Consider the following 23,364-nt stretch of genomic DNA (forward strand, 5'->3'; position numbering starts at 1 on the left):
CTGAGGAGACTGGAGGAGAAGGAGCTAGCTGACTATCTGCAGAACAGTAAGATGATTTCTGTAAAGATTTGAAATATGGGAAAGAATAATCTCAGGTTTCAAAATTTGTGGGTTTTTTAATGTATTTTTAAAAGTAGGAAGTAGTAAAGTTTATTTTGTTTAAGAATATGTCTTTTCTATTCTTAAAGAATTTCTCATTCAGCATCCATACCAGCAAAAACTTAAATCTCGGCTGAAGAAGAAATTTGAGTGTGTGTTTGAAGGAATTGCTAAAGCAGGAAACCCAACCCTTCTGAATCAGATCTACACAGAGCTCTACATCACAGAGGGAGGAACTGCAGAGGTCAATGAAGAACATGAGGTCAGACAGATTGAAACAGCATCCAGGAAATCAAACAGACCAAAAAAAACAATCAGACAAGAAAACATCTTTAAAGGCCCACTTGAAAGATATGAACCAATCAGAACAGTGCTGACAAAGGGAGTGGCTGGCATTGGGAAAACAGTCTTAACACAAAAGTTCACTCTGGACTGGGCTGAAGACAAAGTCAATCAGGACATCCAGTTCATATTTCCATTTGCTTTCAGAGAGTTGAATGTGCTGAAAGTGGAAAATTTCAGCTTGGTGGAACTTGTTCATCACTTCTTTACTGAAACCAAAGAACGCGGGATTTTAACCTTTGAAGACTTCCAGGTTGTTTTCATCTTTGATGGTCTGGATGAGTGTCGACTTCCCCTGGATTTCCACAAAACTAAAATCCTAACTGATCCTAGAAAGTCCACCTCAGTGGATGTCCTGCTGACAAACCTCATCAGGGGGAAACTGCTTCCCTCTGCCCACCTCTGGATAACCACACGACCTGCAGCAGCCAATCAGATCCCTCCTGACTGTATTGACATGGTGACAGAAATCAGAGGTTTCTCTGACAAACAGAAGGAGGAGTACTTCAGGAAGAGATTCAAAGATGAGGAGCAGGGCAGCAGGATCATCTCCCACATCAAGACATCACGAAGCCTCCACATCATGTGTCACATTCCAGTCTTCTGCTGGATCACTGCTACAGTTCTGGAGGATGTGCTGAAAACCAGAGAGAGGGGAGACCTGCCCCAAACCCTGACTGAGATGTACATCCACTTCCTGGTGGTTCAGGCCAAAGTGAAGAAGGTCAAATATGATGGAGGAGCTGAGACAGATCCACACTGGAGTCCAGAGAGCAGGAAGATGATTGAGTGTCTCGGTAAACTGGCTTTTGATCAGCTGAACAAAGACAACCTGACCTTCTATGAATCAGACCTGACAGAGTGTGGCATCGATATCACAGCAGCCTCAGTGTACTCAGGAGTGTTCACACAGATCTTTAAAGTGGAGAGAGGACTGTACCAGGACAAGGTGTTCTGCTTTGTCCATCTGAGTGTTCAGGAGTTTCTGGCTGCTCTTCATGTTCATCTGATTTTCATCATCTCTGGAGTCAGCTTGCTTAACGAGCAACAAAACGCATCCCATCAGTCTGAAAGCAGAAAATCTGCAGATGAATACTTCTATAAGAATGCCGTGGACAAGGCCTTACAGAGTCCAAATGGACACCTGGATTTGTTCCTCCGCTTCCTCCTGGGTCTTTCTCTCCAGACAAGTCAGACCCTTCTACAAGGCCTGCAAACACAGACTTGAAGGAGCTCACAAACCCGACAGACTCTCCTACAACCTTTACTGACACTGATGAGAAGTAGCTCACAAATTAATCAGAAAACAGTCCAGTACATCAAGAAGAAGCTTAGTGAGAATCTTTCTGCAGAGAAAAGTATCAACCTGTTCCACTGTCTGAATGAATTAAATGATGTTTCTCTGGTGGAGGAGGTCCAACAGTCCCTGAGTTCAGGAAGTCTTTCCACAGATGAACTGTCTCCTGCTCAGTGGTCAGCTCTGGTCTTCCTCTTACTGTCATCAGAAAAAGATCCGGATGTGTTTGACCTGAAGAAATATTCGGCTTCAGAGGAGACTCTTCTGAGGCTTCTGCCAGTGGTCAAAGCCTCCAACAAAGCTCAGTAAGTACCAAACTTTAATTTAAACCCTATGCTGGCTTTAATTGAAATCAAAACCAAATTTCTTATGACTTAAATTTTTTTCTCCAGGCTCAGTCGCTGTAACCTGTCAGAAAGATGCTATGAAGCTCTTTCGTCTTCTCTCAGACTGGAATACTGTGAACTGAGAGCTCTCAACTTGAGCTACAATGACCTGAAAGATTCAGGGGTGACACTGCTGTTTGCTGGACTAGAGAATCCATGCTGTAAACTGGAAATGCTGAGGTATGGAAATGTTACATTTGGTTTTATTTGAGACCCGATTGACAATTGCAAGTTGCATTTCATTTAAACAAGTCTGGAAATGGTTGAGAGTAAATCTTAACATTGTTATTGCTGCTGACATGGACCCTGTTTTGCATGGGCCTGGTCTCCTCTAAGCTTCAGCTGCGATTTAGGGACTGAGAGCAACAGCTGCTCAGCTCACCAGAGTGAATGAGGGGGGACATAGGGCTGCCGAAGATCAGACAAATATACAGGCACCAGACCGTTTAAGAATTTAAAAGCCATAAAAAGAATTTTGAAATAGATCCCAAATTCAATTGGAAGCCAGTGCCACAGCATTTTACACCAATTGCATGCATGACAGAGTGCCCTGGCCAACCCCTATTAAAAGGGAATTGGACTAATCCAAGCAGGACATTATAAAACCATGAATGACAGTTTCCAAGTCCCACCTGGAAAGAAAATGTTTAACCTTTGAGAGAGTCTTTGAGTCTTAGGTGATAGAACGAGAATTTCACCACCCAATACTGTCCCGATTCTTAATATTGACGATAAGAACAAACCAACACTGGCCCAGAAGAGTTCAGTCAAACGATGATTTTATTGAACACACGCGTGGGAAGATGTATACTGCAACACATCAGCATAGATCTCCGCCCAAAAGCACACTTCAAAATGGTTTTAACCCTTTAGAGCCGGTCGGAGCAGCACGCTCTGTTTTGCGTAACTATTTTTAAATCCCGGTAGCTCTGCAACCGCAATAATTTTTTTTGCATATGAAACCGGAGGAGTTGTACTTACATCTTATGCCATCAGCTTGTCCTAGGTCACGGTTTCCTTCCACATAAAGCTTTGCAAAAACTGCATAAAAAGCGCTTGCAGCAACAAAAACATAATATTCCAGAAACACGCTTTGCCGATCCGATCAGCTGTTCATAACACTTCCTACGTTGGAATAGACGTCAGCGCGAACTTTTGCATGTCCGCCATTACCTGCCCGAAACCGGAAGTGACGTCATTTTCGCGGAAATGTAGTTTTTTTTAACCATCAGGGCCTCAGGGCCTATACTGGTGTTTTTAAAAGTTATCTTTGACTTTATGACTTTCTGTGTCTTTTCTGGGATGCTTAGGACTCATATTGCACTGCTGGAAATAGTTTATTTTGATGCATATGCTGCTTTTTTGCAAATTTGCAGTATAATATTTATTTTCGTTTTTCCTGCAGTATATACAAATTGGTAGATTTCAAAAATAAAACTATGAAGACACTCAAAATAAATTTCCTGTGGTGGGAAACTATTTTGTGCAACTTTTTTGTATTTACAGTTTTGAGGGATAAGCCTCTTAAATTTCTCTAACTAGAAATATATGTTAAAAAAGCAAAAACGATTTTCAATTTTTTTGTAGTTTATTGCACCTTTTTGCAATTTATGTAATTACTATGCACTTAATGAATACATATTATTAAAATATGGGCTATAATTGTTGTATTGATGTACAGCAACTTGAAATGCTCCCAAAAATGGCACCACACCATGTAAAAATATAATATAAGCTCTGGCGGACTTGGTTCTATGGTAGGTCTTAAAGGGTTATTAATATGTCAGGGTTCAGCCCCTTCATGCGTCAGCAAAGAGTATGACATACATCAGTTCTAATAGCACAGGAAAAGATCGCTCAGGATTTGACAGGAACAAAACCACATCATCCACATATAAAGAAATGTAGTGCTTGATCAGTCTGACAGGGTCAATGGAGGGCTTTATTTATTTCTAACAGTAGATCACAAAACATTTAGCATTTGAGATTACATTTCACCCAAATCAAGTTGAATGAAAAGTTTGAATTTCAACTTTTAAAATAATTTTCTATTGGGTTTGGGTTTTTTTCAGACTGAGTGGCTGTAACCTCTCCGAAACTAGCTGTGTAAGTTTCTCTTCAGTTCTCAGTTCACAATCCAATAGTCTGAGAGAGCTGGATGTGAGTGACAATGACCTGAAGGACTCTGGAGTGAAAGTTTTGTCTTCTGGACTGGAAAGTCCACATAGTAAACTGGAAACACTCAGGTCAGCTTTCTTAAAATGTTCAACTGATGACTGTTTAATATCTGGTTTACATTAGTGTTTGATTGATGTAGGACTGTGTCAGCTATGATTTGTCAAATTATGAAAGCTGTGGCAGCTCTTTTCTTTTTAAGAGCATTTTTCATGTCTACAGGCTGTCAGGCTGCCTGATCACAGAAGAAGGTTGCAGTTTTCTGGTCTCAGCTTTTGGCTCAACTCCTTTCAATCTGAGAGAGCTGGACCTGAGCTACAATAATCCTGGAGAGGAAGGAATGAAGCTGGTGAGGCAGCTGAGACCAAACACTGTCAGGTATGTAGATGGCTGTTGCAGCCACAGATGATGTGAGTGTCTGAAACTGTAATTCACTCTGACCCTGTCTGATTACTTAATGCTAGAATCTTCTTACTCTGCATATATCCAAAAATCTCCATGAACAACAGTGGCATAAGCTTTTCAATCTGATCCATGCAAAGGAACAGTCTTGAATTTTTACTTTCTGACATTAATCAATTCAACTTTCATCTCTGTGCATACCCCCTCGAGCGAATTCCCCCTCAAATTCAAGTTTTTTTTTTACTACTTCTATGTTTAAAACAATGCCGGGGGGACAAAGACAAAGAAAAAGAACAAGAAGATACATGAACCAACTGAACAGTATTTTTCAGAAGAACGAGAGGACACACACGCTGATATGGCTAACTCAGATGAAGAAAACGGTGAGGGGGCCAAACTCAAATCTTTGCAAGAGGGCATTAAAAATATCAGCCAACAAATCTTTGACCTCTGGACAGAGATGAAAGCTGACTTCAACGCATTCAAAGAAGATTTGAGGCGTGAGTTGAAAGAAGACCTGAATAAATTCAAGAAGACACAAACCAACAGCTAACGGCCAATAAGCTAGCGGTCCAAGAATACGGCGAGAAACTTGAGGAAGCCGAAACACGAGTGGTGGGGCTCGAAAGCTGGTCAGCGGTGGCCTACGACGCGCTGAGACAATTGCTAACGGAGCAGAGGAAACTGACCGAAAAGCTAGAAGACCTTCAGTGTAGATCGAGAATAAATACAAGCTTTGTTGATCCAAAGAGAGAGGCTAATACCTGATGGCACTGACCCACAAATATAACGGGCTCACCGGTCTCTCGGTCCTAGGCCAGGTGCTGATGCCACTCCCCGTTCCATTGTCGTCTGTTTTCTTCAGTTCAAAACAAAGGAAACAGTCCTCAGAAATGCATAGCAGAAGAAGATCCTTGTGAAAGACAAGCCCATTGGTTTCGACCATGACTATACTGCTACGGTAGTACAACAGTCCCGTGCATATAGAGAAGTGAAAAGCGCACTTAAACAAAAGGGCATACGATCTCCATTAACAAAACTCTAGATTCACAGGGACACGGGCCCTCAGGTGTACCAAAGTCTGGCAGAAGCGCCATGAGAAATGCAGCGGAGAGGATTTAGGGTGGAGGAGCCATGCGAAAGAGGAGGATTTGACCCTACGTCTCTGATAGAGCCACTGGAGCAAATGTCACCATGGCAACCCGTGACCCGGAGAAGCAACGATGGAGCCATTCAGTGCGCGACAAACTACAAGTGTTCCAGCGCAGAACAACTTAACTTCAGAGGAGGGTTTTGTCACAGTCCTGGGTCATTTTGACCCAGCATTTTCAGTTCTTATATTCCTTTGTATTATGGTTTGTATTCTGATCCTTTTGTCATGCTTTGTTTATTAGTATTATTCTATGTTTCAGTTATTCTTTGTGAGGGATTAGTTCTTAAGTTGTGTCTCTCGTTAAGTGTAAGTTCAGTTCAGTGTCAAGTCTGTGTCTGTTTCTTGTTTCCCGTTTTATTGTGAAAGGTTGTGCCTCATCTCAGTGTGTCTAACTTTGCTCCCCATGTCTCATTAGCCCAAACCCTCCCAGCTGTGTCTCCCTCCTGTTTTCCATTCCCTGATTACTCCCCTGTGTATATAAGCCCTGTGTTTTCCTGTGTTCCCTGTCGCGTCGTACCCTCAACTAGCTGTGTGTTCTGCTTCTGTGGTTCTGGTGTTTAGTCACCTGCTCCAGTTTAGTATTTGTTTTCCAGTGTTTCAGTCCTCAGTTCCTCTGTTCAGACTTTTGTTTGTCTTTTGGTGAGTTTAGTTAGTACGAGGTTTTCCCCAGCAATAAAGCTCCGCTTTAAGTTTCACTTCCGTGTCTGAGTTCTGCATTTTGGGTCCACCACTCCTGCTTGCCTGCCTGCCACACAGCCAACCATGACAGGTTTGACTTTATAGTTACTCTATCAGTGTGGGGACAGAAAACTCCAAATAGGTATCTGGCTCTCCCAAATAATTAATGTTCTTTACGGTTCAAGTTGTATATAATCGCTCTACTTTGAGGTAGCCAACAACTTAAGATAGGATGAGTGTGACTCAGATCGTGGTTCTCACTGATTCTAAGAGAGGGCCCTCACTTTTTGTGAGGCTTTCTCTCTCATAATTGTATGGGGGTGTCTCATTTACTTCATATTGGGAGTCATACTGCAGTGTTGTTCAAGTTTTGGATTCTGCAGCTTTCTTTAATTGTTCATCTATTAGTTCTACCGCGTTTAGGTTTCGTTTGTTTTAAAGGTTAGTGGTGGAGGATCATTTCATTTTCACAACAGTATACTATGTCATAGTGTCTGGAAATAATGTTGCTTAATGTTAATGGCCTGGGAAATCAAATCAAAAGTTAAAAAAAATTGAAAAATAAAATAAGAATATAATCTTTCTGCAGGAAACTCATTTGTCACCACAATGGAAATTAAAGAAATTTGGATATAGAAAAACATATTATAGCTCCCATATCAACAGCCATAAAAGAGGGGTGGCCATTCTTATGGCGAACAATTTGTTGTTTTGACCTCTTTAAAGAAATAAAAGATAAAGAAGGACGGTACATCATTGTGAAGGGCAAAACTTAAAATAGTATTTTGACTCTTGTCTTTATATATGCACCACCCAATAGCCCCAAAACATTCTTTAAAGATCTCTTTGACTTTGTATTTATGCAGGACACTTCAATGTAATACTGAATTATAATTTGGACACAACTAGTCAAACTAGATACAAAATGCATATAAACAGACACTTAAACTTGACACTTGAGGAAACGGGACTAGTGGATGTCTGGAGATTACTGCACCCTTCACAAAGGGATTACATACATTACTCAATTCCGCACTCAGTGCACACCTGGATTGATTATTTTTTTTATGCAAAAGGAAGAATGTCACAGAGTGTTAGACTGTAAAATTGGGGTAGCAGATGTCTCGGATCATAAAGCAATTTTTCTGACAATTCAGTTGGACTCACTTCCAAGGAACACAGTTTGGCACCTTCATGTAGGGCTTCTCCATAACGAAACCATTACAAATTATGTTAAACAAGAAATAGATACATTCATTAAAGAGAATAACAACGGAGAAGTGAATCCTCTAATTCTTTGGATTCAATGAAAGCCGTTCTGCAGGGAAGCTTGATAGCAAAAGCCTCTTTTGTTTAAAAAAACAAAAACAAAAAAACAAAAAAAACCCCAATATAATCAGCTGACAAAAAATTGAAAAGACTTGGAACAAATTTTCAGGACTAAAAAGGACCTCATAATACAGAAACAATTTTTAGAGGTTAAAATACAAATAGAAAATGTATTGAATCAGGAAGTGGAAAGAAAGGCAAGATATTTGAAACAAAATTACTACGAACTGGGCCCTAAATCCACCAAATTATTAGTTGCGAAAACGGCAGATAGATACAGCAATACACAAAATTAGAAACTCCTTAACTCAAGAGTTGGAAACTGAACCAGAAGAAATAGATAGTATTTTTAACAATTACTACCAGAAACTCTATCTGCAAGAAGGAACTGTAGATGTACAATCAATAAGAAATTTTTTGTACTTACTAGATCTACCCAGCATCAGGAAAAACTGAAACGAAGTACTTACTAAGGAAATCACAATAGAAGAACTGAACAAGGCAATCAGGAGAGAGAAATCCAACAAAACCCCAGGCAGTGACGAGTTCCCTGTGTAATGGTATCAGGTATTTCGGGAGAAACTAAACCCTATCTTGCTAAGAACCACTGTTGGGAAAGTTGCTTTGAAAAATTAATTAATTATAGTTACTATTTACTTCTTCAAAAAAGTAACTGAGTTAGTAACTGAGTTACAAGATTCTAAAAGTAATTAATTACTTGAAAAGTAACTATTGCATTATGTCTAACCCCCTGGGGTCCAGGGTATAATTGGCCATTTTTAAGTACTTTTGATTTTCCCTCTACATTTCACCTTTAAAAAATATTTACTTTGCCTTGTTTGGTATCATCCTTTTCAGCACAACCTCATGTGTCTGAATTTACAGTTATGTTTTCATTTTGACATACTGCATTAACACAATTGATCTAAAATCACACAAAAAACATAAAATCAGAGTAGAAAAAGTGATATTTTTTACTGTAACAACCACAAACATGTTTAATGAATCATATTTCATAACTTTAAATGCAAATATAAATTGTCAATTTTAAAATCCTTTGCACACGTTTTGCAAACAACAAAGTTATTTGCAGCCATTTACCTTTTACCCTTTTTATTTATAACCATTTCAAACTATTTGCATAACAATCAGGTGTTCTGCATTCAATAAGATGCCACACAAATTATTTGTGCCACTCCAAAAATTTCTTCATCACAGCCTGATACCTGCAGGTCTGACAGCAGGTGTATCACTCCTGTTTTTTACCTGGAGACAGCAGTCACCTCATTGTTCTGACACACAACACAAAACTATCCACAACACTGCACACTCCAAACACGCTAAACGTCACAAATCTCTCTCTCTCTCTCTCCCCGTCACTTCTAAAATTTCCCCCTCTTTCTAAACAACCAAATGTCATGTTGCCATATCATTTTTTGATTGGTCGACATGGTGCATTTTTCCACCAACACGAAAGGGCAGTTTTTTTGTTTTGTTTTTTGGTACCACTTTACAATAAGGCTCCCCTTATAAATGCTAATAAATAGTTTATAGCTATATTATTAATTAATCTGTAAATGCTTTATAAACCATTATTAATGGTTTATTATGCATTAGTTAAGGGTGAGAAAGAGGAAAAAAACTGACCGGTTTCTTGCCAAATAGTGAGCCAAATGCGTTCACCTATATATTTCATCTAGAGTTGCTATATTAGACATTTCAGACTAAGTTACTATCCTGTAAGCAAAATCAGCATTTGTAAACATATTTTTTATCATATAAAATTGTACTTCAGAAATGCATTATAAATATCCACAACTAACAATCGGAGCTTTGTTGTAAAGTGTAAAGCATGAAACCATTTATTAATGAATAATAAATATTTATAAATACCAGATGGGAGCCTTATTGTAAAGTGTAAAGCATAACACCATTTATTAATGACAAATAAACATTTATAAATGCCACATGGGAGCCTTATTGTAAAGTGTAAAGCATGAAACCATTTATTAATGAATAATAAATATTTATAAATGCCAGATGGGAGCCTTATTGTAAAGTGTAAAGCATAAAACCATTTATTAATGACAAATAAACATTTATAAATGCCAAATGGGAGCCTTATTGTAAAGTGTAAAGCATAAAACCATTTATTAATGAATAATAAATATTTATAAATGCCAAATGGGAGCCTTATTGTAAAGTGTAAAGCATGACACCATTTATTTATGACTACTAAACATTTATAAATGACAAAAGAGAGCCTTGTTGTAAAGTTTAAAACATGTCAACATTTATTTATGATCAACAAACATTTCTAAGTATTACTGGGCATTACTATAAAAAGTATAAAGCACCAACAGTTATTTAGCGTTGCTAAACTTATATACAAGCCTTTTAAAGATAGCTAAAACTATATTAAGGAAACAAATCCCATCCCTAAATTCACCACTGGGATAAAACAAAGGACAATTATAATAATTATTATATAATAAATTATTATACCTTAACTGAAACTGCACAGCTGTATTATTTACTCTACACACATTTATACAAATCAAAACATTAAAAAAAACCCACTAAAATAAACTAACAGGTAAATCTCTTAGTTTTGTGGAAACTCAACAAATATGTGAACAGATCTTTGAAAAATGATTGGTTTTGCAGATCTTTTCTTCAGTTCAATATGCTCAAAAAAACAAAACCACTTAGAACAAATTAGGGTTTCAGACAGATTTCCCTCTTCGAATTGGAAGCAAAGTACCAGCGGCCTTCATACTTTCTATTTTGTTTTTTACTTCATCACTGCCTTGAATTGCAGCCTCACATCGCTTAGCAAAAGCTAGTACCGTCTCTCCACTAGGCCTGTTGGACAGTAGCTCCTGGTACACATTGGGGACCGCAATAGCAAGCTCCCCAACTGATGAAGTGGACACAACAGTGTTCCTGTCGAGCCCATGCTTCTGAAAAGCTTTGGTCATGGTCTTCGTCTTTGGAAATGTCTTGAGGAGGGATTTGTATCGCTGCACAATGTCATTTGGCGTTTGAACTGAAAATGAAAACAAAGCAAATAATTAGAAAAGCAAATGCTCAAAGCATACTAATCTATATATATATATATATATATATATATATATATATATATATATATATATACACACACACACACACACACACACACAGAGACAGATAGATAGATATGTATATATGACGTAGCGAACACAGAGTAGTTTTTAGAACAAATTAAAATCATAATACTATCTTTTATGTCACATTTATAGTATCCTCTTCTGTAAAATCTTCTCTTCCAAAATCTTTTGCTCACCACGCTGCCGGAGCTTCTTCTGCTCCTTCTTGGGTTTCTTGGCTCTTGAATGCTTTTTGTTGTATTTGTGCTTTCGCTTCTTTGGGGATGAAGATGAGGATGACCACACAGACGATACAGATGAAGATGCGAAAGATGAATCTGAGTGTTCAGAAGCCTTCGAGGAAAATGGATCATTGAATGGTTCGTCTTTAGGTTGCTCTGCAGGATGCAAACAACAAAATGGCTGGTTTTAGAAACAAGTCCCCTGTTTTTCAATTACACAATTGATGATTTAGTAAGCTTATGTGCTTAAAGAGAATGAGGATTTTGTTATAAAAAATCATCATGTGAATAAGGTGTACATATATACACATATATATACATATATATATACACACATATATATATATATATACATATATATATATATATATATATATATATATATATATATATATATATATATATATAAACCTATATTAATTCTGATTGTAAGGCTGTTACATTACTAGTTCAAGTTGGAGTTATGATCTTATGAACTATGACATTGAATCAATCAAGTTAGACCTGGCTGAACTGAATTTGGAACCAGATCTCTTTAGGAATGAACTAGCACAACACTTAAAGTTAACTGACTAAAATCTTTTAATCAACACAATGACAATAAGGGAACTTCACTGGGATTGATAAATTATCTAATGTTTATTTGAAGACTGTAAAATAAAAACAATGTTCATGGAACAAGTCTAGTTTCATACTTGTAAGGGATGATAGCTGACTTCGGAGAAAATCTCTCTCTCCTTCCAGTTCTTCAATTCTCTTCTTTTGCCACTCCAGTTTCTCCTTAAGAAAAGTCAGTTTCTCTCGCTCCTTGTTAAGAAGGGCAGTTGCAGTAGGGGCAGGATTAGAAGAAGAATCTAAAGAACAAACAATTATTAAATTACAATACTAAAATAATTTATAATCTAAACTTGGGAAACTCAAATAAAATATTGATTAAAAACGGTTACAACTTGAATTTATAAAAAGCCACTTTGTAAAAATTATGTTATATACACCTGTGGTGGTTCAGGCATTTCTAAAACAAGGCAAATAATTCTTATGTGTACTGCCTTACCAGGGTGTTTAATATAAATTTAATGATGCACATAAACAAAACTAAAAATATACAACTAAGTGATATCAATCGTTTGGACTAACCAATAGTAATAGAGCTATTCACATGTTATGTGATGTTAGTTAGCCACTGTAGCTAGCAGCCAAATGGCTCGGTAGCTAGCTAGCTAGCATTATACTCACCTTCATGTCTAACTGCTGACATCGTTGGCTTAGTGCAATCTAGATCATCCAGTCTCTGCTTTTTGTATCTCTTCGAACGTGTGCTAACTGTGTAAGTCGCAGACACACACAAATTTTTATCTTCTGCTCCATCCATGGCGCAGCAACTTGAACGAGCGCCTTCAGTGTGTCTGTTCGTGCCCCTTTGGCTTGACCTTCCAGAGCGCTCCACTGCCTGTCGCGCTCTGAGAAGAGGGGCTTTCCTTAATAAAGTTAACTGTGATTGGATGGTTGTATAAGCTCCTCTGCGTTTAAATTAAATTTGTTTTCCCTCCCTTTGGCGGCAGAACATATTTCTTTAGCATGAATCCAGCGGGTTAGATCTACATAACAAAGTCGGAGATACATTATAACAGGTGAGACAATCCTCTTTTTTGCGTGGGACTATTTTTGATTATAGGGCTTGTTTTATATAGCATGTGAAGTTCTTTAACTCTGAACCGATTTGCACTAGACTCCCATAGAGTATTTTACGGTGTTTCGAGGTGATAATAAAATAAATTACTCATTTTTTTCCACCAGAATGTCTCTGGGAATGAGATTGCGCGCCAGAATAGAAGGAAAACAAACTAAATATAAGGCACTAAGGCTCATTAAATGGCTGCAGAAGAAACACCTGCTAAAAAAGAAGCTTAGATGTCCTGTTTGTCACCATAAGATGAAAATGATTTCCGTGGTGAAGAAAGACCAATATATGTGGTAGGTATAATGCATGATAATGTAGTGCATGTAGTAAATATAACAAAATATTTCGGTTATCAATGCGAGAGGGAGCATTAACCTCTTTTCATTATTATTTTCTTCATACTTAATTTTGTGATTATCTTTTCAATTAATGCTCTTGTTTAAGGGTCCATTTCTTTACTTAACTCATTGGTATGTTCTCAGGTGCTGCAAAAGAGCAAGTCATAGGAAAGTTTCCAGAACAATTAGAACTGGCTCCCTCTTTGAGAAATCAAAAACATCTCTTTTCAGTTGGATGAAGTTCATTTACAGGTATATGTAGATGTAGACATTAATAGCAATGCACCTTTCATAATTGAACACCAATACTAGACTTGTGAAATAAAATTAGGGCCTCAGTAAGTAATAATTGCCTCAATTTCTATCACAGATTTTCACAAGGGCTCAGGCTCAGACAAATAGATATGATGGATGATGAAGTGGCTGGCAGCTCCAGAACACTAAGTAGCATGGCAAGACACATTCGACATGTTTGTATACGTGCAATTAAAAGACACAGAATAAACAATGGACACCGTCTTGGTGGTGACAGAGAATTTGTGGTTATAGATGAAAGCTGTCTCCGTCATCAGCGAAAGGTTGGTAAACTCTCAGACAGGTTTGTTAGAATCAATGCAGATCTGAATGTGTCCTCTAAACATGGAAACCTTTACCATAAGTAAAAAAAATTAGTAGAAGCAACCATCTTTTTGAATGTTTCTTTGTAGATATTCTGTTTAATTTTATTCTTTTTGTTTTCAGTATGCACGTGGACGCTTTGGAAATGCATGGAAAAGGAAGAAATGGGTATTTGGAATGATGGGAATTAAAGACAAAAGGCGAAGGCTCGTGTTAAAACTTGTTGAAAAACGATCAAGGCGCCACCTTGTTCCTCTGATCAGACAGCATGTTAAGTTGGGTAGTGCCATTATCAGTGATGAGTGGAGAGCCTACAAGAATGTTTTGACAAACATACGGTACAGACATTACACTGTAAATCACAGCAGGTGGTTTGTAGATCCTCAATCTGGCAGTCATACACAGCATATCTAAAGGGCTTGGATGACCATCAAAGGACATGTCCGTAGACTAAGAGGAAATCGCACTGAGAAGTTGCTGGAGGAACACCTGATGGTTCTTGAGTGGTCATCTTGGCTTGGTTTGCGACACCCTGATGGACCACTGGGACGCTTATTTAAGGACATACAAAAAATATTTCCAGTTTGAACCAGTCTGGCATGAACTTTTTTTGGAGTGGGTGACTGTTTGGTGTTTTAAAAAACACATTTAATGTTACATGTGTTACTCTTACAATACATTGCCATTTTTGACAGTAGTAAAATGTTATTTCAAGCACTGATTGTAATTTAGGTCTAAGTGTTATAAATGGTGACATTATACATTTAAGACTCACTTTTGGCTATTAAATGTTTATTAGTGATTAATAAATGGTGTTATGCTTTACACTTTACAATAAGGCTCCCATTTGTCATTTATAAATGTTTATTAGTGATTAATAAATGGTGTTATGCTTTACACTTTACAATAAGGCTCCCATTTGGCATTTATAAATGTTTATTAGTGATTAATAAATGGTTTTATGCTTTACACTTTACAATAAGGCTCCCATTTGGCATTTATAAATGTTTATTTGTCATTAATAAATGGTGTTATGCTTTACACTTTACAATAAGGCTCCCATTTGGCATTTATAAATGTTTATTTGTCATTAATAAATGGTTTTATGCTTTACACTTTACAATAAGGCTCCCATGTGGCATTTATAAATATTTATTATTCATTAATAAATGGTTTTATGCTTTACACTTTACAACAAAGCTCCGATTGATAGTTGTGGATATTTATAATGCATTTATGAAGTACAATTTTATATGATAAAAAATATGTTTACAAATGCTGATTGTGCTTACAGGATAGTAACTTAGTCTGAAATGTTTAATATAGCAACTCTAGATGAAATATATAGGTGAACACATTTGGCTCACTATTTGGCAAGAAACCGGTCAGTTTTTTTTCTTTTTCTCACCCTTAACTAATGCATAATAAACCATTAATAATGGTTTATAAAGCATTTACAGATTAATTAATAATATAGCTATAAACTATTTATTAGCATCTATAAGGGGAGACTTATTGTAAAGTGGTACCTGTTTTTTTATTTTGTTGGTCATAAGCAGAGAGTGCTTGCTAGCGCTGTCCTTAGACAGTAAACGTGACGAAACTATTGAGGAAAAAATGCCGTGTATATATTGTTTCATGACTCTGGTTTTACGTGGCCTATCAACACAATTTATAAACTGGTATATATCACCTTGTTGCTTTGTCTTTAAGTGGTCATGTGTTTGGCTTACCACGACTACTTTATTCTTCCTTAGTCAAACAGCAGCATTCATGCAATTGTTTTGCCCCTTAGCTACAGGTGTTGTGCCAAAAAGTGATTGTCACTAGGGCTGGGTATCGTCACTGATTTCTATAATCGATTCTATTCCGATTCACAAGGTCCTGAATCGATTCGATTCAATTTGATTCGATTCGATTTGAATCTGGGAAATTTTGCCTCAGACAGTCAGAAATATTATAATTCAGATCAGTACATTTACATATTTTTGTATCTATAAAAAGGAAGCTGACACTTTCCAGACTTTATCAAAGGTGTAAGCGTCACAGCAGATGCCTTTGTGTCAAAGTAGCTGAAGATAAAACACGGAAAAACATGACGGTGATTTTCCTGGCATCGGATTTTATAAAAATATTCTGCAGTAGATCACAAACAAAAGAAAACCATTAATCAACTTATGAACATTACCTCTGAAGTTACAGCGGTTTTATTAGAGACACAGCATTTTGCATTTTGTATAATTTTAAAAAGTTTAAATTTGTTCAGTAGCCTATTGAACGGCAGAAATTAGGTTTTGTTTTCGGAAGTAAGTAAAAGGAAAAAAAAAAAACATTGGCCGACAGCGCTGTAAACAACGGTAGACTTGTGCATAACAAGCAAGCGAATAATGCAGAAAACAGATTTCAGGGATAGACAGGAAACTGTTCTTGAAGTAGCCTATACAGAGAAAGAGAGAGAGAGAGCTGTGCATGACGTGTGATTTTATCGTGTTGGAAGCAAAACAGCAAAAGTCAGAGTGAATTCATGACGATGTTTATGTGAAGATTAGTTTGGATCTTCCTTTGCTGCTGGTTCGATCAATATTGTTTGGAGAGAGATCAAACTAACAGCTTTAGAATCAGCGCAAAAAGGGCATAAAGACAAAGTGCGGACCCACCGAAACATCAGAATTAGAGAGCTGTCGACTTTCAGCCCCGACCGTGTCCGTGCCGTCGGTTGATAAAGGCGACATCTCACTGATTTTGATCCGCGGGTCCGCGCTTTGTGTTTACGTCTTTGTGCAGAAGCCGTGTACCTGCTCTCATGTACTGTTTTAAATGTTTGGTGGTTGTCAAAATTTTGTGACGTTTCACCTGAGATTCTGGAATTTTGGGCAAAATACATTTATATAAAAAAATCGATTCAGGATTTTAATGAATCGATATCACGTTATCCAAGCCAGAATCGATTTTAATCGATGAATCGATTATTAAAACCCACCCTTAATTGTCACCCACAGGAGCGTGCGCAGCTGCTTACAGCTGTAGCACCCAGATTACTTACAGCTACTTCCATGCAACTGATATAAGATGCGGTAAGATGAAGACAGCTTCAACCATCCGTTTGTTGAAAAATAGTAATGCGACCGCACCACATTTTCTTGTTAGTAACAGTAACGGCGTTGTAACAATAGAAATAGCAATTAGTTCGATTACCCGTTACTGAAAAAAGTAACGCCGTTATTCCCATCACTGCTAAGAACTCAAATGGATAATAAAGAATGGCCAGATACCCCCTGTCGTGAAATGATGCTATTGTGTCTTTGATCCCCAAGGAAGGAAAAGATAACTGTGCAAATTATAGACCAATATCCATCCTAAATGTAGATTACCAATTGTATACTTCAATTATAGCTAAACGAATTTAACTATTCATTAAAGATCTAATTGAGGACGAGCAATGTGGATTCATTCCAGGGAGGCAAACACAGGACAATATCAGGACACTACACATACTTCACAAAATTGATAGTAATAAATGGGATGCAGCTCTTATTAGTTTTGACGCCGAAAAGGCTTTTGACAGGGTTGGGTGGGAATTCTTGTGTCAGACTTTAGAAAGATTTGTTTCCACTCAAGACTCAATACAATTGATAAGGACATTATATCACCAACCTGTAGCTAAACTTAAAATAAACGGATCACTATCACCATGCTTCAGCCTTCAACGCGGAACAAGGCAGGGATGTGGATTAAGTCCCATACTTTTCGCATTATATATTGAACCTCTGGCTCAAGAAATATGACAAGAGGTAGACATAAAAGGGGTCTTTATAGGTAAAAGGGAACATAAAATAGGATTATTTGCGGAGGATGTAATGTTATATCTTAGGGACTTGAACACCTCCCTTCCTAAGCTTTTGGAATTAATAACAGAATTTCATGAATGCGCTGGATATAAACTGAATATCGCAAAAGCACAACTGATTCACATACCCATTGGACTTTATCAGCAGAATAAATGTGATAAAAAAAAAATTAATATAATGCCAAGGCTGCTGTACATTTTTCAGGCACTGCCAGCTGAAATTCCATCTCAATAATTTGAGGCCTGGGATAAAATGTTGTTGAGATTCATATGGGGAGGCAAAAAGACAAGAATACGCTTCTCCACTCTGCAGTTGCCAAAGGACAAAGGGGGTATGGCTTTGCCTAATTTTTAATTATATTTTCAGGCAGCACAATTACACCCTTTATGCCTATGGTGTGATAATTAATACACTGCAAATTGGAAACAGATTGAGACACAAAATAGCACGGATTATAATGTCCAAACACTGTTAGGAGAAGATACCTTACCTGACATTGTTAAATCAAAACTCAATCCCATAACCCAGTTTTCACTTCAAATGTGGTACTCTAACATTTAAAACTGAAAGGTGGCCACAAAAAGTTGAGATGGATAGCCTTGTGCAATAGTGTTAAACCAGGACAATATGACAAGGCTTTCAAAGAGTGGACCAACGAGGGCCTAACTGCTTTCTGTTTAATTACCAGAAAGGACAAAGTTAGGAGCTTTCAAGAGCTTAAAGACATGTTTGAATTGAAAAAACAGAATTTGTTTCGATATCTACAACTTTGAGATTATTACAATAAAGAGATAGCTGAGACTGAGATGATTAACCCTTTAATTGAAATGTGTGATGCCTGCCAACAAAAAACTACCAAACTAGTATCTAAATTATACCTCAATTTGATGAAGAACCAAAAATTTACCTCATTATATGTAAAGACAAAAATGGGAAGAGGAACTAAAACTATCAATTACAGATGAAATATGGTACCAGGTATGTGGCTCACTTCAAACATCTACAAATTCCTTACAGTGGCAGGAATTTAATTGGAAATGCTTTATTAGTTTTTTTTTATCACTCTTTACATTAAGAGTAGGCAGTTGGGCACACAGCAGCCTTGTTGGAGAAACTGTGGTGAAGTGGCAGCTAACCACTCTCACATCTTCTGGTCTTGCTCTAAAATTCACTCATTCTGGAAAACAGTGGGTGATACTCTACAAAAAGTATTAGGTTACAAGGTTCCTGAGGACTGTACTGCACTATTATTACTATCCTTTATTTGGACAAACATCCTAGTTTCAACAAATTTTTAACATGAAGGTTTTGGTATCACATAGGAATCTTAAACTACAGTATTTTATTTTATAATTATGACATGCAATATTCCATTTACCTGGTCGGGTTTGGGATTTAAGTACTTGGGGATACACATTTCACCTAATATAAGAAGTATATTGAAACAGAACATAGACATGGTTCATAAAAGCGTCAAAAAAGATCTTTCTAGATGGATGGATCTCCCGGTCTCCTGGATGGGAAGAATAAACTTAATTAAAATGAATGTGTTGCCACAGCTTTTATATCCCTTACAAATGCTCCCAATAACTCTTACCAAAAAAATTGTAAAATAAATTGAAAAAGATCTGTCAAGGTATATTTGGAGGGGTAAGAAACCCAGATTAAGTATGAAAACGTTACAGCTGCCCAAAAATAAAGGGGGTCTTGCCTTTCCTAACATTTTGCTGTATAACTGGTCATGTCATAGTAGAGATATACATGAATGGATCCACGCATATCTAAAAGAGACAGAGAATCCCCTTGAAGCCTGGACATGTTCGCCATTTAATCTCCTAAGCGAACTAGTGAGTAAATATATAAAAAAACATAACAAAGTAATGATTGATACTTACTTAAAAACATGGCATGATATGAATAAATACACTGAAAGTAATCCTATACTAAGTTATCTAACACGTTGTATAAATATTCGGCACTTTACACCGGGAATGAAAAGGGTAATATTTCAGAGATGGTTTGGTGCAGGAATACGTGTGGTGGGTGATCTGTTTGATGGTAATGTCTGTATGTCTTTTGAGCAGGTCCAAAAGAAATATGGAATACATCAAATGGATTTTTTTTGCATTTTTACAGGCTCGTCACCTAATTACTTCAAGTTTTGATACTTTGCACAATACAATGCAACTAGGACCCATGGAAAATTTCTTTTTACACTTAAATGCAGATAATAGTACTATAAGACAGTTTTACAATACACTAGAAGGTTATAACAAACATAATATTGGAAAACTGATTAGGAGTTGGGAGGGTGACCTCCAGTGTCATTGTGATGATCATGCCTGGAGTGAGTGCATACAATCTGTGCATTCTTTATTTCTTAGTAACAGATTTAAAGAAACACAATATAAAATTTTACATAGACAGTATAGAACGCCTATTTTTCTGAATAAAATTGGTCTGCACAATGTATTAAATGTAAATCTGCGGCGGGGTCCTACTTGCACTGTCTTTGGACTTGCTCAAAAATCTCAAAATTCTGGCTCTGTGTAACAAAAGAATTAAAAGGTATATTTAAAAGCAGAATACAAAAAGATCCAGCTCAGTATTTATTGGGGCTGCCAATTCTGAACAAATAAAAACAAATATATACTATTATGTAAATTATTGTTTTTGGCAAGAAAATGTATTCTTTTCAGTTGGATTAATGAAAAACCACCAACAATAACTCAGTGGTATAAAGAAATCTTTAGAGTTTTACCAATGGAAAGACTGAGTGCAAAATTAAGTGCCAATGAAGATATTTTTTTGGATATATGGCGCCCGCTATTGGATTACTTACCTGATGAGCTGAAGAAAACCATAGTGAGAGGGGCAGCCCCACTCCAATGGCGGGTTGAGTTTGTCAGGACAAATGTGTAAATGACTGGTAGACCGAATTATATATACTGTATTAGTTTTTCGTTTACATGTCTCAGACTGCTTATTGTGTTTGTTTGTTTTTTGTTTGTTTTGTTTTTTTTTCTCTCTGTTGTTGTTGTTGTTGTGGTAGTTGTTTTTATCTTTTGGTTTTGTTTTGGGTTTTTTTGTTTTAATTCATGAAATAGAAGTCTCAATGTGATGTAAATACATATTTGAAACAGTCTTATTTGCAGTGACGTTTCATCACAAGATGCTGATTCTCTTGTTAAACTGAATCAATAAACGCTGTCAACTTCAAAAAAACAAAACAAAGAAAAACCAAAAAAAAACCCTAATTGAAACCTAAAGGCCTCTTTCACGCAGAAAGCAGTATGTGCTATGAAGACTGCTGCATTTACCCAAAATGTGTCTGTTACGTTCCCCTGGGGGGGTCTAGGCGGTGAGGGGGACGTAACAAATGGGGGCTCGTCCGGGATCTTTGAAAAGGGAGTTCTGTGTTGGATTTGGTTTTCTTTTTGATTATCTCGCTTTGGCACCTTTTTAGAGATTAATAACTTCCCAGTTAAGGTAGGTGAGTGCCCAGCTGAGCTTTTTAAGTTCTTCCTTCGGGCACTCTTTTGTTGTTCCTGAGTCTATTTCTTGTTATTTAAGTGAGCAAAGGGTTTCCACTCTACAGCAGGCTGCCATACTGGCGGATGGGTTTACCCTAACTCGTAAAACAAACGCGGTGGAATGTGACATCCCTTCTCACGGTAACACATCTTGGAGAGCTAGGAGGGAGCCAGCTAACAAGGCTGAAAAAGTTGTGGTTTCGAGACCCAAAACAAAGCTTTGTTTCTTCTGCCACAACCCTGGACACCTCATTGCTGACTGTTCGAAATTGAAACTCAAACGGAAAGCCGACTCAAAGCAAAAAGTGCCTGCTTTAAGAAAAGCTAGTCGTGGTTCTCAAACCGACCAGGTTGCCAGGCCTAGTAAAAGGCTACACTTGGAGCATAATTGCTCAATCGTGTCATGTAGTCAGTGTGAGAGGTCACCTAACCCTGAGCTGCTGCTGGTTGACAATGTCCCAGTTCCTCAAAATGACCTGCAGGTGGACAGATCATGTATAACACCACCACTCAGACCTGCACCCCTGACTAACAAACATGCCTGTACCCGTGACCTGAGCAATCGTCTGAAAACTGTTGCAGTAAGGTCTCCCTGACACCCTGAATGTATGTCGGTGTGTTGAATTTTGACTGTGGCATGTGTCAACTGCTCCCTGAACATATGCTTAATAATGGAGGTTATGATGTCATGTGATTATGATTTTTGCTCTTTTGAACGTTAGACATTTTCTTCAAGTGTATGTGTCAAAATGTTTGACTGTTCCTTTATCAGTGTCTAACAGTATGTGTATGAGAGTAATGTAATGTCCGTGTGTGCATGCTGAAAGAGACTGTGGTGGTCTGACCCCCTCCTCCTTTCAGGGTGGAGCCTGCTGGAGTCCGATGGCTGATACCAGGTCTGAGGAAGTGTAAGTGTGTTTTTAATGTGATTCATGAAAACAAAGCAGCACACATTCAACCATCTTCAAACTGTCACATCACTCATTCACATCTCTGATATCAGAAGTCATCATCAAAGAGTCAATCAATGAACAGATGATGGATCAATAACTGCAGCTGGATTGTGTTTGTTCTCTCCATCAGATTCCTGTCAACTCACAATCGACACAAACACAGTACACAGAAATCTCAAACTGTCTGACAACAACGGGAAGGTGACACGTGTGGAGGAGGATCAGTCATATCCTGATCATCCAGACAGATTTTATTATCCTCAGCTGCTGTGTAGAGATGGTCTGACTGGTCGCTGTTACTGGGAGGTCGAGTGGAGAGGAAGAGTTTATATATCAGTGAGTTACAGAACAATCAGAAAGAAGGGGAAACATACAGACTGTGTGTTTGGAAAGAATAATAAGTCCTGGAGTCTGTTCTGCTCTGGAGATGATGGTTACTGTGTTTGGCACAATAACCAGAAGACATCCATTTCCTCCTCCTCCTCTGTCTCTAACAGAGTAGCAGTGTATGTGGACTGTCCTGCTGGCACTCTGTCCTTCTACAGAGTCTCCCCTGACACTTTGATTCACCTCCACACCTTCAACACCACATTCACTGAAGCTGCGTATCCTGGATTTACAGTCTCATGTGGTTCCTCAGTGCGTCTGTGTGTAGTTTAGTTTAAAGAGTGTCTTGTTAGTGTCCTGTAACACTCTGATTGTTGAACAGATAGTTCAGTCTATACATGTCTGTTTTTTCACTCAGAAACACAGTTTTAGATTCATGGATTCAATCAGTTGATGTTTTAAACTGTTTTTCTGTCAAAGCTTCACATTGAATATCAGCCTACGTCCACACGTACCCGTGTATTTTTGAAAACGCAGATTTTTCTACGCGTTTGCACCTTTCATCCACACGTAAACGGCACTGAAAACTGAGATTTTTAAAAGCTCCTGCCAGGGTGGAGATTTTCGACAAGGAAAACGGAGAAAACGCAACATCAAAGGTGTGCGCCTTTTTTGACGTCACACTGTGCGCCACATTGTTTCGGTGAAATGGATTTCTACGATGGTGGACTTAGACAAAATACTGTTACTGTTAATTTTACTCTCTGCAGTGTTTAAATGCTTACATATACACACACAGTTACTGTGCCTCCACACATAGGACTCAGTTCTGCTT

The 23,364-nt window shown here is 37.7% G+C and overlaps 3 protein-coding genes across 4 annotated transcripts in view; 2 read left to right on the forward strand and 1 right to left on the reverse strand.

Moving 5' to 3' along the window:
* The window catches only part of LOC120746273 (NLR family CARD domain-containing protein 3-like), a 183,842-nt gene that overhangs the window by 92,332 nt on the left and 68,146 nt on the right, over positions 1–23,364 (forward strand). The window lies entirely within an intron of this gene.
* LOC120746295 (NACHT, LRR and PYD domains-containing protein 3-like) lies at positions 1,404–23,112 on the forward strand. Of its 2 annotated transcripts, XM_040051732.1 has the most exons (6): positions 1,404–2,043; positions 2,131–2,304; positions 4,197–4,370; positions 4,522–4,677; positions 22,111–22,157; positions 22,333–23,112. In XM_040051732.1, exons 1-6 carry the CDS (start codon positions 1,718–1,720, stop codon positions 22,860–22,862), a joined length of 1,407 nt encoding a protein of 468 aa, XP_039907666.1. In that variant the 5' UTR covers positions 1,404–1,717; the 3' UTR covers positions 22,863–23,112. The 2 variants fall into 2 exon arrangements, with proteins under 2 accessions (XP_039907666.1, XP_039907667.1); XM_040051733.1 differs by lacking the exon at positions 2,131–2,304 and having other exon boundaries at positions 1,407–2,043; positions 22,333–23,110.
* Positions 10,476–12,694, reverse strand: LOC120746304 (coiled-coil domain-containing protein 106-like). Its single transcript, XM_040051749.1, has 4 exons — positions 12,468–12,694; positions 11,927–12,085; positions 11,187–11,387; positions 10,476–10,910 (listed from the first exon to the last, which is right to left on the reverse strand). Exons 1-4 carry the CDS (start codon positions 12,601–12,603, stop codon positions 10,588–10,590), a joined length of 819 nt encoding a protein of 272 aa, XP_039907683.1. The 5' UTR covers positions 12,604–12,694; the 3' UTR covers positions 10,476–10,587.

The sequence above is a fragment of the Simochromis diagramma genome, unplaced genomic scaffold (assembly GCF_900408965.1).
Source record: "Simochromis diagramma unplaced genomic scaffold, fSimDia1.1 OVJJ01000107.1, whole genome shotgun sequence".
In the NCBI taxonomy this organism is placed as follows: Eukaryota; Metazoa; Chordata; class Actinopteri; order Cichliformes; family Cichlidae; genus Simochromis; species Simochromis diagramma.

Excerpts from the sequence above, each read along its gene's own strand:
- LOC120746295 (XM_040051732.1), top strand. The coding sequence starts at position 1,718 with ATGAGAAGTAGCTCACAAATTAATCAGAAAACAGTCCAGTACATCAAG. Across the intron at positions 4,371-4,521 it reads AGTAAACTGGAAACACTCAG|GCTGTCAGGCTGCCTGATCA; the intron begins GTCAGCTTTCTT and ends TCATGTCTACAG. Across the intron at positions 4,678-22,110 it reads CTGAGACCAAACACTGTCAG|GGTGGAGCCTGCTGGAGTCC; the intron begins GTATGTAGATGG and ends TCCTCCTTTCAG.
- LOC120746304 (XM_040051749.1), bottom strand. The coding sequence starts at position 12,603 with ATGGATGGAGCAGAAGATAAAAATTTGTGTGTGTCTGCGACTTACACA. Across the intron at positions 12,086-12,467 it reads GTCAGCAGTTAGACATGAAG|ATTCTTCTTCTAATCCTGCC; the intron begins GTGAGTATAATG and ends TTTGTTCTTTAG. Across the intron at positions 10,911-11,186 it reads GAAGAAGCTCCGGCAGCGTG|TTCAAACGCCAAATGACATT; the intron begins GTGAGCAAAAGA and ends TTTCATTTTCAG.